A 16,745-nucleotide genomic window follows, 5' to 3' on the forward strand; every position below is an offset into this window, starting at 1 on the left:
AGAGGGACAGAGAGGGGAAGGTCAGAGGAGATCAGGGCATCAAGAGTGTGCCCTGCAGAATGAGTCTGCCCAGACGGGAGAATAGAGAGTGAGAGAGAGTCGCAGAGGTTGCGAAAGAGTCCAGAGGGGGGACAGGAGGCATCCAGGTGGATGTTGAAGTCTCCAAGAAAGAGGAGTTGAGTGGTTGAGGACAGGAGTGAGGAGGAGAGGTCCGCCCACTCGGAGAGGAAGGAGGAAATTTGACTTGGTGGCCGATAGATAGTAGCCACGGTAAGGGAATGGCTAGGAGAGAGAGAGAGAGTCGGCAGACAAGACATTCAAAAGAGGAGTAGGTCTGCATGGGAGTAACAGTGGCAGGAATCCACTCAGGGAAGATAAGGGCCACACCTCCCCCCGCACGGTCGGGCCTGGGCACAGAGAGGATCTTGTAACCGTCGGGTAGGAGTGTGTCAAAGCTGGTGACAGAGCTGGCCGTGAACCATGTCTCAGTGAGACTGAGTACGTCAAGGTCAAGTTCCTCAAGAAGGCGGCAGATATCAGAGGAATGTTTGACGGCAGAGCGAGAGTTAAGAGTGGCAATGTGGAGAAGTTTGCCATCTTTGAAGGACTTCCGGGGAGGGGTACAGATCAGAGGTACGCCCTGCGGAGGTGAAGGAGCATGAGAGGGGGTGGGGAGGGAGGGAAGAGGCAAGTTAGTCGAGGACAGAGGAGGGGGCACAGCAGGAGAGGAGAGGAAGTTGATGAGGCGTGGGAAGCGTCTATCGGGTGGTGAAGGTTGGCCTGAGGGCCTTGGACCAAGACGGTCCCATTAGCATAGACATTAATGATGGCCTTAGAGGAGTGGAAGGAAGCCAAGAGGACATCCCAACGGGTGCCACCATTAATGGGGGAAGAGGAGAAAGGAGAGAGCACAGAGACCATATGAAGGGTCCATAGGTCAGGAGAAGGCATGAAAAAGAGGATGTCAGTGAGAGTTTCCTTGGAGGAGGCACTAGTGTAGGTGTCAGCGATAGGGAGGCCTGGGTTGGAGACCAGGATGTCCTTTTTAAACTTTTTCCTACCAGATTTAGTGAGGAGAGCAGGATAGTCAATGGAGAAGCAGTTAGAAAAGATTGGTGAGATAGAGAGCACCATAGAATAGGAGGGAGGGGGTGGGGGAAGACAGGACAAGCGCAAGTGGATAGGAAGAGAGCGGCAGGCGTTCGTTTACCACAAATTCAGAACACAGTAAGGGGTATCAGGTACACAGTGGAGAGGCCACCTAAGTTTGAAAATCCTGCAGAGGGAGAAAAAACCCTAGTTTACCACAAATTCGGAACACGGTGAACACAGTAAGGGGTATCAGGTACACAGTGGAGAGGCCACCCAAGTTTGAAAATCCTGCAGGGGGAGAAAAACCCTAGTTTACCACAAATTCGGAACACGGTGAACACAGTAAGGGGTATCGGGTACACAGTGGAGAGGCCACCTAAGTTTGAAAATCCTGCAGAGGGAGAAAAAACCCTAGTTTACCACAAATTCGGAACACAAAGAAGTGTAGCCGCACTGCGAGGAAGTGAACAGGTAGGGGTGGGGTGGGCCGGGGGAGCAGGTGGAGCTCACAAGATGAAGCTGTGGAATGGCCCTGGCGTCCCCTGCGGACACCTGCAGACACACCGGGAGCCGCAAAGGAGGGAGCCGCCCTTTGCCTAAGGGGGCCCTTAGCCGCTGGGGCTGCCGGGCAGGGGCTGCCCTGGTAGCACCAGTAAGAGGAGGAGGAGACACGGGCCAGCAGCCAATCAGGGGGGAGCTGGGAGGATTGGAGGCGGGAGGGAGGGGACCAAGGAGAAACACGGAAGGGGAGAGAGGGGGGCTGGGGAGAACACACGGGGAAAAACAATGGCAGCAGCCCAAGAATGGGCAGGAAAACAAACACACATATAGAGTATTGTGCAATAAAACTGTGGATCATCTATATTGGGTCCATACATGTTGATCAAAATTATCTGATGTCCCGCCAGTTCCCCCCGCACCAATGCATATCTACCTTGAGGGTCGATTGTACTAGAGCAATATTTAAAACCCAGTTTGGGGTATATGAGGGTCAGCACTACCTGGATTGCGCTGAGTATTCCGTGTAGTATCTGTGGGGGCCCAACCGTGAGAGGAAGTTGGTGTTGACGGTCCCCAGTGCGTGCGTTTCCTGTATAAAAAGGATTTGATGGTTATGGCGTGAAATGTATGCTGCGATTTTCTGTGCCTTAACAGGGTTATTAAGGCCACGGATGTTCCATGAAAGCAGCCTAATGTTTAAGCCTTTATTAACCTGTGTCATAGTTGTGCCGCGGGTTAATCCAATGACCATGGCAATGTCCCCACCGAAAGTGGTGTGGGTGACCTGTTGTAAAAGCGCTCTCTGATTTTAACAATATAACTTCCCCAAACATTTCCAACCCAGTAACGGGGTGGACCCTTTCCCGAAATCCCCACCAACCCCCACCCTCAACCCCAACATGACGATGTAACCCATGGAACATAACACGGATAAGAATCTCTTGGGGGTAAGAGCTGTACTCATGGGGCCGTTCACTGAGAGGGGCTCACGGCCTTACTTTAACATGTACAGCAGTCAGAGCTGCCACGCCGATCATGGGAATTGCAGCATCACGGTAGCTCGGTGTTAGCCGAGGACCGTCAGCCAGCATGTTCGTCCGGTTCGTCCGGCAGATGGGGCGGTAAGCTCTGGTGTACTGCCCGGTCTCTTTGGGGGAAGCGGAATGACAGCTTCAACATATAGCATGGCTTCTATAGGGTTTTCAAAGAAGTGCGCTCGGCCCCCGTGTTGGATCCTCATCTTGGCCGGGAAGACGAGCGCATATGGAATCTGGCGTAGTCTCAACTGTTTAACTGGTTCGTAGGATCTTCTCAGTGATTGCACATTCGTTGAACAATCCGGGTATATATGTATTCTGTTGTTTTCGTAAAATAAGGAGCATTTCTCCCTGGAAATTCTCAGGCTAGCGTCTCTGTCCCTATAGTTAAGGAGGCGAGCAATGATTGTACGGGGCGGTGCGCCTGGTTTAGGAGGGGGTGCCAGAGTGCGATGAGCTCACTCCACAAGGAAGTGGTCTGAGAAGGAGTCTGGGCCCAGGAGAGATTTCAAAAGGTTCTCGACATGTCGTTCCATAGACCCTTTGCCAAAGGTCTCGGCCACGCCCACCAATTGGATATTGTTCCTCCTGGACCGTGATTCGAGGTCCTCGCACTTAATTAGGGTTCTCTGGAGGTCACCTTTCAATTGGGCAATGTCTCGCTATGTTGAGTTATCGAGTCCTCATTGGCGCTGATCCTGCCCTCCGCCTCCGTAGTTCGAGCACTCTCTTTATCGACCCTTGCCTTCAGGGAACTAATAGTAGCTCCAATATCATCCAGCTTGCTATTGACTGCCAGAAAGCCATTTTGTACCATCGACATCAGCTTAGCCACTCTTTCATCCATCGGGGGTTCAGCTTGGCTATCCGCTATTCCCGGCGGCGGTGTGATGGAACCCTGCGGCTGGGAGTTGGTAAAAGAGTCCATCGGGCCAGTTTTCTTGGGGCCCAGTCCCCGTTTGTCGTGGCGGCCCATATAACCGGTGGATTGTGCTCTCCCACGTCACTTCAGTGTGAGTTGTATTGCCGATGGTTGACTCTGATAAGGACGGGTATGCAGATGTGCCACAGCACCGCACGCCCGCACCTCCAAGACCGTGACGGCCAACTGTTTCGGGACGGGTCGGTGTACAGAAGATCACATAGACTCCCCCTGTCCTCCGGGTCTATGGCCCCAGAGTCCGGTGAACTGCCCACCACCGCGGACCAAGGCTAGTATATGGGTCACACGGGGGTCCACGCAGACCAGTCGGTAATCAGTATATTCATTATTCCCTTACCACGTCGCAGGTGCCGCCAGGACCCAGAGTCCAGGACCCCAGAGGTTAATAAGGGTTACACCAAGTTCGATTGCAAGCTTTAAGGTAAGGAGTGAGGGGTAGAGGAGTATTACCGTGTGGGATGCAGGAGCCCGGGAAGGCCGCTTCCCTCGCAAAGGACACAGCCGCTGGGGCAACCACACAGGATCCGGGTGTAGAGGAGTAAATGCTGCGTTGTTCCAAAAAGCAGTAATCCCACACCTCGGCAGGGGCCGCAGCCAGCAGCCCCCCCCCCCCCCCCCTCGGACATGTAGAGCTCCACACCTTCCTCCAACGGACCGTGTGTGCCCCCGGCGGAACGGCAGCCCCAACAAGGATTAATTTCGTTAAGGATTTATTTCGGGCCGGAGCTCTCCCCTCAGGTGGCCATCTGCGTCGCACTGAACAGGTCCCCTCCCCCCCCTCCCCCCCCCCCCCCCCCCCTCAACCATCCATACTTTTGTAAATTACTCTCTGGACACAACTTCCACTCAGGAAGGAGGATTCGTAAAAGAATGTCCTTAATTTGGTCCATGATGACCTTTAAGGACCGATCTAAATTCTTACTCCCACCACCAAGACTGATGCTTTGGGAGTCTCAAAAGATGAGGAATACGTGGGAGGACGCAATCCATTCAAAGAACTTACCCATGGTAACATTCTTTCAATGATGTTCCTTCCACTTATTCTTCATCACCCCTCCCAGCCTATCCCACTGTAGAATGTATGTGTTTTTACACTTTATGCATCTTTTCGGGATGGCTTTTCGCAATGGAGTTGAAAAAATCCTATCTTACCACCCCTATTAAGTAAAATACTTCAATACTTTAGACCACAAGGTGTACTTGCCAACCCACTAGCCACACCAATGCATGGTCCACCCCAGTCCTCATCAAACTCCGTTCTGACAAACGTGTCGCCCTAACCCTCTGGCAAGCCACTCACACCCTAGACAAAAAACCAAGACAAAAAACTTTAAAGCACATCCAAAGGAGTACAAGAAAGCCATCACTCACGCCAAAGCTAAATCCTTCGAAACCAGAATTTCTGACCTTAAGTTTAACACAAAAGAAATGTTCTCCATATTCAGAGAACGAGACCCCTACACCCACTCCACCCCCCCCCCCCCACCCAAATGTCACCAAAGACAAGACATGGTGTGACAACATCCGAACAGCCATGCGTATCGAGCTGAACTCACTACAAACTAAAATCCTGAATACCAAACACGCACTCACCATCCCTCACACCCCTATCCCCTCCTCTCCCCCTGACACCTCTCCCCTCTTCTCATTTAAGCCCATACAGGAGCAGGACATAATCGACCTCATTAACTATAAAGCCTTCCAACTGCAAGGGTGACTCCTGCCCGGCCACAATTATTAAGAACTGTGATGACACTCTACCCCATTCTTAACAGCCTTTGTCAACGCCTCTTTTGCTACAGGGAAAGTCCACTCTTGCTTCAAGGAATCCTGGGTTTGACCCCTCCAAAAATAAAAAAAAAAACACACTTGACCCCACCTCACCCAATAACTACAGGCCCATCACCACTGTTCCCTTCTTACTTAAGATACTGGACAAAGCAGCATACTTGCAAGTGCAACACTTCATAGAAGAAAACAAACTCCTAGGGCTACGACAATCTGGCTTTCGCCCCAGGCATGGGACCGAGACTGCGTTACTTGACCTCAAAAACCAGATGGACGATGCTAGAGACAAAGGTAAACCGGTCTTACTCCTACTTCTGGACCTCTCTGCGGCATTTGACCTCGTAGATCATAATGTCCTATGCCACCACCTCACCTCCACAGCCAAATTCTCCTCTGACGCCACTGCATGGATTACCTTCTTCTTACAAGGCAGGACCATGCAAGTTGTCTCTGATCTAGCCTCACCCTCATCCACCATCATGCTCTGCGGATTGCCCCAAGGCTCCTGCCTCTCCCCTATTCTCTACAACTTCTTTACACACCCTCGCTTTCTCATCCTTGACGCCATGGATATCTCTTACACGAACTACGCTGACGATGCCTCTTCTGCAGCATACCATGCAAAACTCATTAACGCTGCCAGGCCCTTTCTCTCTAAAGAGAGACCGCACCAACATAGCCAGAGCGATCACCGGCTCTAGGTTGGATTACTGTAACATGCTCTTCCTAGGGACCTCCACTAAAAATCGAGTAATCCAGAACAATGCTCTGCATGCAGCCCAAGGTATCTCTAAAAGAGAACACACATCGGCCGCCAGAATATCAGCCCACTGGCTCCCTATAAAGGAGAGGGTTATATTCCAAGCCCTGACTTTTACCCATAAATGCATCCACCTCTCTGCACCAGCTTACCTATAAACAAAGAATCCAGCCCGCCGCATCTGCAAGGCCAACCAGTACACCCTACGCAAACATGCTCACTATGCCCAGGGTAAAAAAAGCCAGGGCAGAAGGCACTAGCTTCCCCTACCTTGCCTCCCTACACTGGAATGCTCTTCCTATGACGCTTTGTGCCGAAGCCTCACTCCTTGCCTTCCGCAAAGCCATGAAAACCACTCTGTTCGCCTGATCAACACCACAGTCCCTATAGGACCTTGTGCCACCTCTCTCGATAAACCTGCAAATGTATCTGCAACTAGCTGACTGCATTAATGTGTTACCAATGTAATTTATGTAAAATATGTATATTGTACCTCCCTGTAACTAAGCTCCCTGCAAATAACAGCGCTGCAATGCATATGGGCTGTTTGTGCGCTATACAAATGTAAAAATAAAATAAACTATTCTCCGATTGCAGGCCTCCCCTGACCATATCGTCCTGGTGCTATTGCAAGAATTGGTGGAAGACCGGGGGATACTGGATTTGCACCAATCGGGATTTAGACCTGGACATGGGATCGAGACGGCATTTGTCCGTCCGGGATGATATTTTTAAGGCAGCAAATGAGGGTGAAATCAGCATGCCAGTTATGCTGAACCTCTCGGCAGCCTTTTGATACAGTTGATTTTGAGGTTCTTATGACAAGACTTTCTGCCGTGGCTCATGTATCCAATGAATCACTGCAATGGTTTACATGTTTTCTGAGTAATCTGAACCAGCAAGTCAAATTGGGGGCTTTTATTTTCGATTTCTTATCAGTTAAGTGTGGAGTGGCCCAGGGCTCTTCCCTGTCGCCATTGTTGTTTAACATTTATATTCGCACTTTGCTGGATATTTTCTCGGCTTCCATTACCATTCCTATGACGCACAGATCCATGTTCGGTTTAAAGAACCCATGAAAGAAATGAGTGTTCTGATGTGCTAGCAAAAGAAAAAGTTGGATGATGGCTAATAAACTCCAACTAAATCCAAATAAAGCAAGAGATCATTTTATTTGGATCAAGAAAAAATGGCATAAAACTCTACATCTGCCTTAAACTCTTTGGTCCCCACATCATTTGCAACTAAGGTAAATAATCTTGGATGCAATTAGCAGGCAAATCAAAGCTGTAATTTGCAGGTAAACAATATGGTATAATCTGTATATTACCACCTTAAACTGCTAAAACCTTTGCTACTGCTGATTTCACATAAAGACCGACCATCGGTTGTTGGTGCATTGGTACATTCCAGGTTAGACTATTGCAGTGCCCCCTTAATGGGAAGTCCAAAAAGTCAAATCCATTGTCTGCAGGTTGCTCAAAATGCAGCCGTTTGGCTGGTTTTCGCATTGCCTCGACGTTCACACTTTTTCCCAGTTCTGGAGAAATCTTCATTGGTTGCCAATACAGCAAAGGGTGTTGTCTAAGACCCTTTGTTTGACTTGTAAATGTCTCCATGGGACTGCCCTGAGATATCTTGTCTCAAAAATCTTCTTATATCACCCGAATTGCTCTCTTCGATCGTCAGGACAGCATTTATTGCTGGTTCCACCTTCAAGATCTGTGACCTGGGGTGGTAGACTTTTTTCCTGTGCATGGCCCCGAGCATGGACTGCCCTGCCCCACGACCTTCGGAAAATTGACTCTCTACTTCAATTTAGGAAACAGCTAAACGTGTATCTCTTTTGATTAAATTGTGATTGATAATGCTGACTTTCTGCTTCTCCTTGCTACGTCATCGTGCCCAGATGCAATTCTTTGGTTGCATGTTCGATGTGCGCTATACAAATATATAAAAATTAATTCATGGCTTCCCTGGAAGAAAGATGTTTGGGTATTTTAGCATCTAAATGCCCTGCGGTTTTATGTTTTTATTTTAAGACTTGAGGCTTGATATGGTGCATCAATACGCAGCTATGAGCGATCGCTCCGTTAATGTGGCCAAATCCAAAGTGATGGTGTTAAGATCGGCAAGGGAAAAAGAGAAAATATTTTACAAATGGTATTTGAAGAACGTTGCTTTGGATAGGGTAGCATCCTTTACGTACTTGGGGATTTTGTATGGTGGGAAGTGCAAAGTTTGCTCGTAAAATTTTGATGCTTAAACACAAGTTTCTTTATCGCCTGCCCAGGGAATCGCTTTAAGTTAGAAATGTGGCTGTTTCTCAATTGCCGAGCTGTTGCAATTTTATAAGATAGTTGTACCTGCGTTTGTTTATTGAGCAGAAATCGCCTTCTTAGGTTTGTTCTGGAGAAAAGTGTTGTACATGCTGAAGGGAGTCCCTATCCAGCTCATTCGTTAAGAGCTGGGCTTGTTATCTGTGTACTATGGTGCACTGGAAGTTTTCCTTCTTTAGGAAATGTTTGAACCCTAAAAGAAATACTTCATTTTATGTACTGAATGAAGCTATAAACTTGATAAAACCGCCACCATTTGCAGATTTTGTAAAGTCTCTATAATCATTGAAACGATGAAGCACAAGGTAAGTGGGTGTGAGGAGGGGAATGGGGACGCAGGGCAGTGCAGGGGAGCGCACTTAACTGATTCCTGGAGAGGGAAGATGGTGGCCTCCCGCTCTGAGCAGACTTGGAACCGCGTCTATACTGTGTGGTGTAAGAACCCATTCTGAGCCTCCTCATTGGCTGGGAGGCCTGCCCTCAGATCCCCCACTCGCCGTGTACACATGATTAGTAATCTGCCCTTCTTTGGCCAAACTGAGACCATTGCATTGCAGCAGTTTTATGTCCCAATGTAGAATACTTACTGTGGAATTATGGTGGCCTGTTCTGTGTTGTGGGAGTCACACTGGTCTTTTCTTAGCTGCAGTTAGGTTTTTAAAAGATCTTTCCCTGCAAGAATGTTTTAGTATGTCTAGAAGCTAGCATTGTTCTGATAATGGCTCCTTGTATTTTTTTTAATATGAATTTTGTTTTGTTTTTTTGAACACGTACTGTGATGATTTTAATAATGTGAAATTGGTATTGTAACACTCCTCCTTTTTGGATATATTGTCTATGCAACTGTATTTTAACCATGATGTATGTTTGCGAAAGATTTGCTTTAAGCCAATCACTTAATATAAAAACAAAGTCCAAAGTAACTGCATGGTTGTGAACAGTAGGTTGTATATACCCATTTCGTTGGTTGAAATGTTTTCTTTGTGTAGGCTGGTGAATTAAGGGAAACCGTGTGATGTCTGCTTGTTTCAATGAACCAAATTTCTCAGTTTTCCTTTGTTGTTAGCCACCTATTAAATGTCCTGTAACTAGGATGATTTAAGTCTAGAGTATAAAGCAGGCTTGCTTAAAATACTTTTTCTAATATTTTACAGCTATCCAGCAGGCTCTCTATGAGCTTGCCTACTTTGTCGTATGTGGACACTTGAAGCCAGATCTAGCAGCTAATGCTCTCACAGATATTATAGTAAGTATACATTGTGTTATCCAAATTGTTTTCTGTTTGACTTAATATATTAAACAGGTGGGTAAACGATGGCACCATGAATGCATGTTTGTGTCCTAATATCAACAAATATATCAGAATTATTGAGAAAACACAAATGGAGCCTGATCTTGGTGCTTCAAATAACCGTTGGTGATGGCAGTTGCATCTTACCCAATGTTCATTCTCAACCAAATTGAGTGTTCCCATGAAATTAGATACCCTAGAAGTCTCCTCTCTCAGCCTTGTACACCAATGGCAAATTGCAATTAAAATCCAATAGCAAGACTTTGTAGATATTAGATTTTATTTGTATTTTTGTTTTTTCGCCCTAATGTGCACAACAGACTAAACATCATAAATTGAAACAGTGTTACATTACCAGGACATAAGAAAGATGGATATGTTCAATCTTATGGTATGGTACTGATCAAATTGTTGCCAGAATGAAAACATTGAAGTTCAGCAAAGCTGCCTATGAGTGATTAAATAATTAAACCAAATACAGACCAGATAGGATACATAAATGATCAGCCCAAACTAAAAATGCCCCTTGGTTTAATCTAAAGTACACTTGTTAAATGCTACTGGAATTTTCCCAGCTGAATTGATATAATTTCTAAGAGATCGCACAGAGCTGCTTTATGGTACTTGATCAAATAGTTAAAAGCTAATCTTGTGAGTTTTCTACAGCCCTAGGATTTTAGTCTGCAGGGTTTCCGTTCTATACGGGTTGGATTTTTGTAGCTTTTCTCGCATTCCCTTTTGATCAAGCAATTTTAAGACAAGCTTTCCCAGATGGATCAGCCAAAGGATATTAATTGAAGTAAATGAAAGATCAACATGTTTTTTTTTTAATATAAAAACCATGTTGGGTTGCCTTTTCTGTCACATAAAAGGCAGTGTTGGAGGAAGATGTTACTATGTACAGAGGTGGAAGCAGTTGTTTTTTCACTTGATATAATCAAAAACAGGTTCCCAGGCATTTGTTAAGGCATACTGTGGATTGGTACTGTCTATACGTTGTGGTTGCTGTGGGGTGGATGCTGGATAATTATGCTTTCAACTCCCATACAGGGCTGATGTGGAAAGTGTATAGTAGCATTAGTGGTTTATTATTAGTTGAATGGATGATGGTTTTAATGTGTAGTGGTTAACAGAGCAAATAGGCAAGATGTTCCAGTTTAGTGGCTACCATGTGGTTTTCACGTGGTTTATCCGCCTACCAGAATCTGCTGAATTCAAGTTGTTGTGTCTGGTGACTTATGAAGGAGCAACCAGCCAACAAAGAATGGACCCACAACTGCTCAAACTGATGTAGTGAACCCAGGATGGCCCAAATCTGAGCTGAAGTGGATTAGCAGCCACCCACCACTCTCCCAGGCGGTAGCCTCCTTACCTCAAGGTTTAGGTCCAGTAGGATTTTATAGGGTGAAAGGTAGCCCAACTTACAGGGGTACACCTTAATTATACGGGTACCCCTAATCACGCTCACACCAGAATGAATGCACCCCTCTAGGGAAGCGAGGCCAAGAGTCTTATCTTGCAAGGATAACAAGTTTATTCTTTACAGAATTGAGGCTGTGGCAAATAACTTTGCTCCCTGAACGGCATATTGTGTTCCTCAACCTCTCCAAGCTCCTGCAGACTAGAGCCAGACAGGAGTTTATATACTTCTTGACTTAGTCACTGGATACTGGCCTGGCTCCATCCAAAATTGTCCTTCCCTACAAGGGGCGCTGCAAAGTATTCCTTTCTTATTTATCAGCGATTTCTGGCAGCCATGCTACTTAACATATTGGTAGCCTATGCAAGAATATACTGTAGCTTCATTTTTCATCATTTTCTTACTTATGAACATTTATATGTAAACACATTTTCCCGTCATGCTCTCAATACTTCACTCATTATACTCAAATGTTTATCTGGTCCAGTAATCCCCTTAAAACCTTGTCTTCCATAATTCTGCATGTCGTGCATTGAGCATTTCAATCCCCTATTCTTAGTCCGCGTGGGCTTTTGATACAGCAGACAGCTGATCAGCCACTTTGTGTGCTCTGCCAGAGCTTAGCCTCAGTGACGCAACACTGCATGCTCTAGGATCCATTTTTAGTGCAGGCCACATTCCTCCCAGCAGAGAGCTTGCATGTACCATGCTTTTTAACATTTACCAATTTATTCCGCTAATAGTTATTTGGACCTTCTATTTAAATAACTGCCTTCTCTTAATGCCCCTCCTCCCCCGGTGTCATGATGCCTACCCCTGGGGACCCAGACCAAGTCCTGCAAACCCAGAAGCAGGCATCAAGTTATTCTAAGCAAGCCCAACAACCCCTGCTAGGGGCTATTTGGGTGCAGTCCTGGCGCCAGGCTCATATGGAGAGTCAGTCCTGGCGCCATAGGCGCCAGGCTCATAGATTAAAATTTACCTGATGCAGACCATGCTGCAAGAGCGCCAAGCCAAAAGAGGCTTGGAAGGGACTACTTTACCTAGGGACTATTTTTTTACTCGGGTGGGGCTGGGGAGGAATACTTACCTGGGACTACTTTGGAGGCTATTTAAACCACACCCGAAGAGCATCACGCGCTTCGCGTTATTCTGCATCCAGTAGCGTAACGCTCACCGTGCCTGCAAGTCTGCATCCAGTCTTCTTCCACGCCCGCCTCGAGTCTGGAGCTCCTAGAAAGAGAGAAAGAAGGAGAAAAGGTTAGAACAAGAGCAATACCTTTGATCCTTACCTGAATTCCTGATCCATCGCGCCTTCGAGCTTGAAGAAAGAAGTTATTTTATGCGCGTCGCCTCGCCTGCTGCAGCGCCGTGCTACACTCACAGGCCTTCGCAGCATCTTCACATTCCACTGCATCCTTCTGCATGTTCCGGCCGCACTCCGGCACCTAAGGGGAAGACGAGAACAGCAAGGTGAGCCAAGGGAATACATAGAGGCAATATTAGTTACGCCCCAGAGACTTACCTGATTTTACCACCGGGGATACTATTCCTCTTCACGGGTCGGCGCAGCTTCCACTGCATCCTCGCCTAACCCCGGCCCCTAAGGGGAAACAAAAGGACTGCAAGGTGAAACAAAGGGACAAACAAGGGGAAACCTCTTCACCACAATAGACTTACCTGATCTTACCGCCAGAGGCATTATTTCCCCGAGACTTCATACTTTCTCTCAGTGCCTGAATAAGGGAGAAAGTAACAGGTTACATATTGACATTATTTTATCGAACTGTGTTGGATAATACAAATCCTTACCTGAATATTACCGGTTGCCACAAGGAACTCTTTGCTAGGGTCAAGCTGCAACCTGCAAGGAATCGGACAAGAGTTAAAGTCAGACATTTGAACTCTTACGAACTACATACTTACAGCGGCTTGCTGGGAATCTGAGTCAATATTGTTCTTGAACTCACCAATTCCTTCGAGCCAGTGAAGCAACTGGTTCTATATGCGCCCCTGCGCTCAATGCAGGATGGAGAGCTCATCTATCTAAACCATCAGGTGAGACTATAAGACTGGACATCAAAGGTGATCAGTGGGGAGAACAGCGGGAGTGGGGAGGGGTTAACGCTCAACTCCACAGGTGGTTAATTCCCCTTCTCCATTTGCAGAAGAATATTCCTACGGGCCAAGCAAACGAAGCTAGGTGGGCCAGCCCAGTCCGTCATCTCGGTACTAGGCGTCACATTGGTGGAGACCGCAGCTGTCCACTTCAGATCGACGCCCCTGTGGGAGCCAGGTGAGCGTAACACCCGGTCTGTTGTAGTGCCTGGAAACCGTTAACAGAAGTCTTGCCTAATTCTAAAGCGCTTGGGAATGAAGGAAGGCGTTAGCTCCTTCCCAACAAGGGAGACCGAGCAATGGACCAGAAATAGTATCATGAAGAGACAAGCCAGTCCAGCTAGCCATGATAACCGAGATGAGTAAGAGGAAAAACCCAGAAAGGACTTCAGCAGAACTAAGAAACCTGCTCTCTAAATTTCCACACTGCAATTGTCACTTTAAAAAGAAAAGGTAGAGGAAAATGTCTACCCCAGCGGCCCTACACTCATTGGAATCGGCATAGATGCAAAAATCTATTTCAAAGTACTGGCAAATAGGCTAAATCCCCTTCGACACACTTTGATTCACGCGTATCTGTCTGGATTTATAAAGTGCTGTCAAACCTTGGATGCCCAGAAGGCATTCGACCGAGTGGAGTGCAGGGATCAAAATGAAGAATGAATAAGCGAGAGCTAAAAGCACCTCCTGGGTATCCAGCATTAACCAGTCACCAGGGGTTACCACTTAGCAACGAGGAGCTAGTAGATAACTTTCACATAAAATGCAAAAACATAATTGTCTCCATTATTTATGACTCCTTATGCTTATGTTATAGATGTATTCAACTGTTTATTTATAGATTGTTGTCTCAAATGCAGAGAGTTGGTGTATTTGTTGGGCATCAGTTGCCCTGTGGAGCCAAAAGTAGCTCCTAGTAGCTGCGGTCAAGCTACCCAGGCTCTTCTAGGCTACAAGCAATAGCTCCCCCCAATTTTGAACCATGGGAGTGGCCCTTCCTATTTGCAACACGTAAGTAGATGGTCTTCTAGGGAAATATTTCTCTCCATTGTTTGGGTTAATTCTATTACTCCCTTAGAGAGTTTATTGATCAGTCATATGCTTTCTGATCTAGTACATCTACGCAGAAGTACTAACGAAGGCTGTCCACTTAACACTGTAAAACTGAGTTGGCGGGGGCTATCTGGATTCTTTTTTATAGTGTTTAATGGGAGCGAAGGGAATTGGGGGAAATTCAGGCTGGTGGCAGGTACCTTTTACACAACTGTTTCTGTACTTTTCACTTGCGCATCTCCAGTGAAGGCGCGTAGGCGACCCCATACCCAAAATGGAGGCCCTACTTTTTAAAACCCTTAACAAAGATGTCTTGTCCTTTCTGGTGTCTTCTTCTACCATGCTGTGTGGGGAGGGTCCTCTTGTCCCTTTGTCTTTGCCGGGCTTCGGTTGGAAAGCCTGTGAAGGGTCTTTGAGTGCCTGGTGGGACAGGTCAACCAACTCCCCCCCCCCCCCCCCCACACCGTGTCCCCCACCATCCCCCCCCCCGCCTCCTGTCCCCATCGGACAGCCATCTCCAAGTTTGAATGGTGCATGGGACAGGATTGGTGGACTCAGTCGGTGTTCTAGATAAATTCTGTGGTCCTGGAGCAGAAACCAAGAGTCGACCACTGAAACAGAAGTATTTTAAGAAACGACATCGCTAGCCCTTCCAGCGACTGCCAGAGCCTGCGGAGTCGCTGCTGTCCTGACCTCGCCACTTCAGTCGACAGAGAAGATCTGAAGAAGACAAATGTCGCACATGTACAGGATCTGCGCCCGCCCCCCCCCCCCCCCCCCCCCTGTCCCCACCACCCCACAGTGCCTGCAAACTCCCAATACCCGGGGTCGTGTGCATTGCTTCAGGAAGCACTGTTTCACCTGAAACATTGTTGGTATCCTTCTAAGCCTGTGTTAGACAAGATTGTATGCAGTACCCTGTGGGAGACTGCGCTAGCCTTGACCTCCTGGCAATAATTGACACAACCATTGGTATAAGCATGTACTACACGTATCCAAATAAACACTTAGACTCAAGGTTTCTTATTTACATTTTATTTAATTTAACAATTATTAATTTAAGTCAGTTGAATAAGCCTTCTTTAGAAGGGAGCAATATAGAAGTAACAGGAAAATACACTTCAAAATGTACACTGTTTCTTTAAATCAGCAAATATCCAATTGGGATGGCACACAGATTCATCCTAGACCCTGAGGTGACTTAAATAACTAGGACACTGTGGACATTAATAGATCACTGGTACATTTAGAGCAACACTGAGGCTGTGTTAAATAAGGAGAAGATAAGGGAATAAAACAATGGTTCAAAAAAACCTCCAGGAAACAGTGACTCCACTTTGTTAGGAAAGGCGCTTCACAGTTAGCCCCAGTTAGGTTGCTAATATTTAGTATGCTGTAGATTAAGTATCAAGTTTTCAATATGAAAGTAATGAAATTCAAAGAATTGTTTGATTCTTGGCAGGAATTGTTTAATTCACATTCCTGTAATATTTGCTGCCAAAGTTTGTCTTTGTAAATCACACAATGAGTTTGCATCTCAAATTGCCCAAATCAAATCTCAAACTTGGTCGGCTCAGCTTCTCCCTTGTCGAATTCTCAGGTCCTGTGGCGACTTCTGAAGTTCCAGTCCCCAAAGCCCTGCTTTTATGCAGAAAACCCCCATTCACTCAGGCTAGCTGTCACTCAAACATGCTAAGTGGTGAGCCGGCCGGCTCACCACTTGGGCCAATCACACAACAGTGCAACCTGAGTTACCAATGTAACTCGGTCCAGGGTGCCTAAACCCCCTCCCACACCCCCTGTGGTACCCAGACAGAGTGGTACCACTTTTGGAGGCTTCTGTGGAGAAGCCCGCCAAAAATTGGAAAAAAGGGCTTGACTTGGGTTGAAGTCACAGAAGAGAACACTAACGCCATTTTAGAATAGAGTCTTGGCAAAAAATACCAATCGGAGAATTAATATTAATTAAATAAACCGACGGTATGTTCGAGACTATGAGAATTACATAATTAAAGTTAGTAGCCTCGAACAATGGGAAAATCCCATAGGAAAATATTTGCGGTCGAATATAAAAAGTAGTTTCCACTGCCACCAGCCAAAACTCGATCAGGGGGGGACGAAGACTAACAGAATTGCCCCGACCAGTACGTCCACAATATGATGGTTTGTACTGGTTTCTGTTAATAATTTGGGACTAGTAAAGCCAATGGTGACTTTACATGCCCTGGGAGACAGTAGTCCGTCCCAGGGTATGGAGTCTATGGTGGGGTGTCACTATGACACCCCTGTGTTACTGCAAGGAGGGTGCTGTGTAACACACATAGGAAAAACAAAGGACCCCATAGCCCATAAAACACATTACCAGTCAAAGGAATACCATAAATCATGTCCAAGAGTGGGAGA

General features: G+C 46.7%; 1 protein-coding gene across 2 annotated transcripts in view; it reads left to right on the top strand.

The window, feature by feature from the left end:
* Positions 1–16,745, top strand: part of THOC2 (THO complex subunit 2) — a 2,257,836-nt gene that overhangs the window by 182,669 nt on the left and 2,058,422 nt on the right. For both annotated transcript variants that reach the window (XM_069612670.1, XM_069612671.1), the window contains exon 3: positions 9,615–9,706. In XM_069612670.1, coding sequence (XP_069468771.1) covers positions 9,615–9,706 — 92 coding nt within the window. The remainder of the gene's footprint in view (positions 1–9,614; positions 9,707–16,745) is intronic.

This window comes from Ambystoma mexicanum, chromosome 5p (assembly GCF_040938575.1).
Source record: "Ambystoma mexicanum isolate Mex_15411 chromosome 5p, UKY_AmexF1_1, whole genome shotgun sequence".
Lineage (NCBI taxonomy): Eukaryota > Metazoa > Chordata > Amphibia > Caudata > Ambystomatidae > Ambystoma > Ambystoma mexicanum.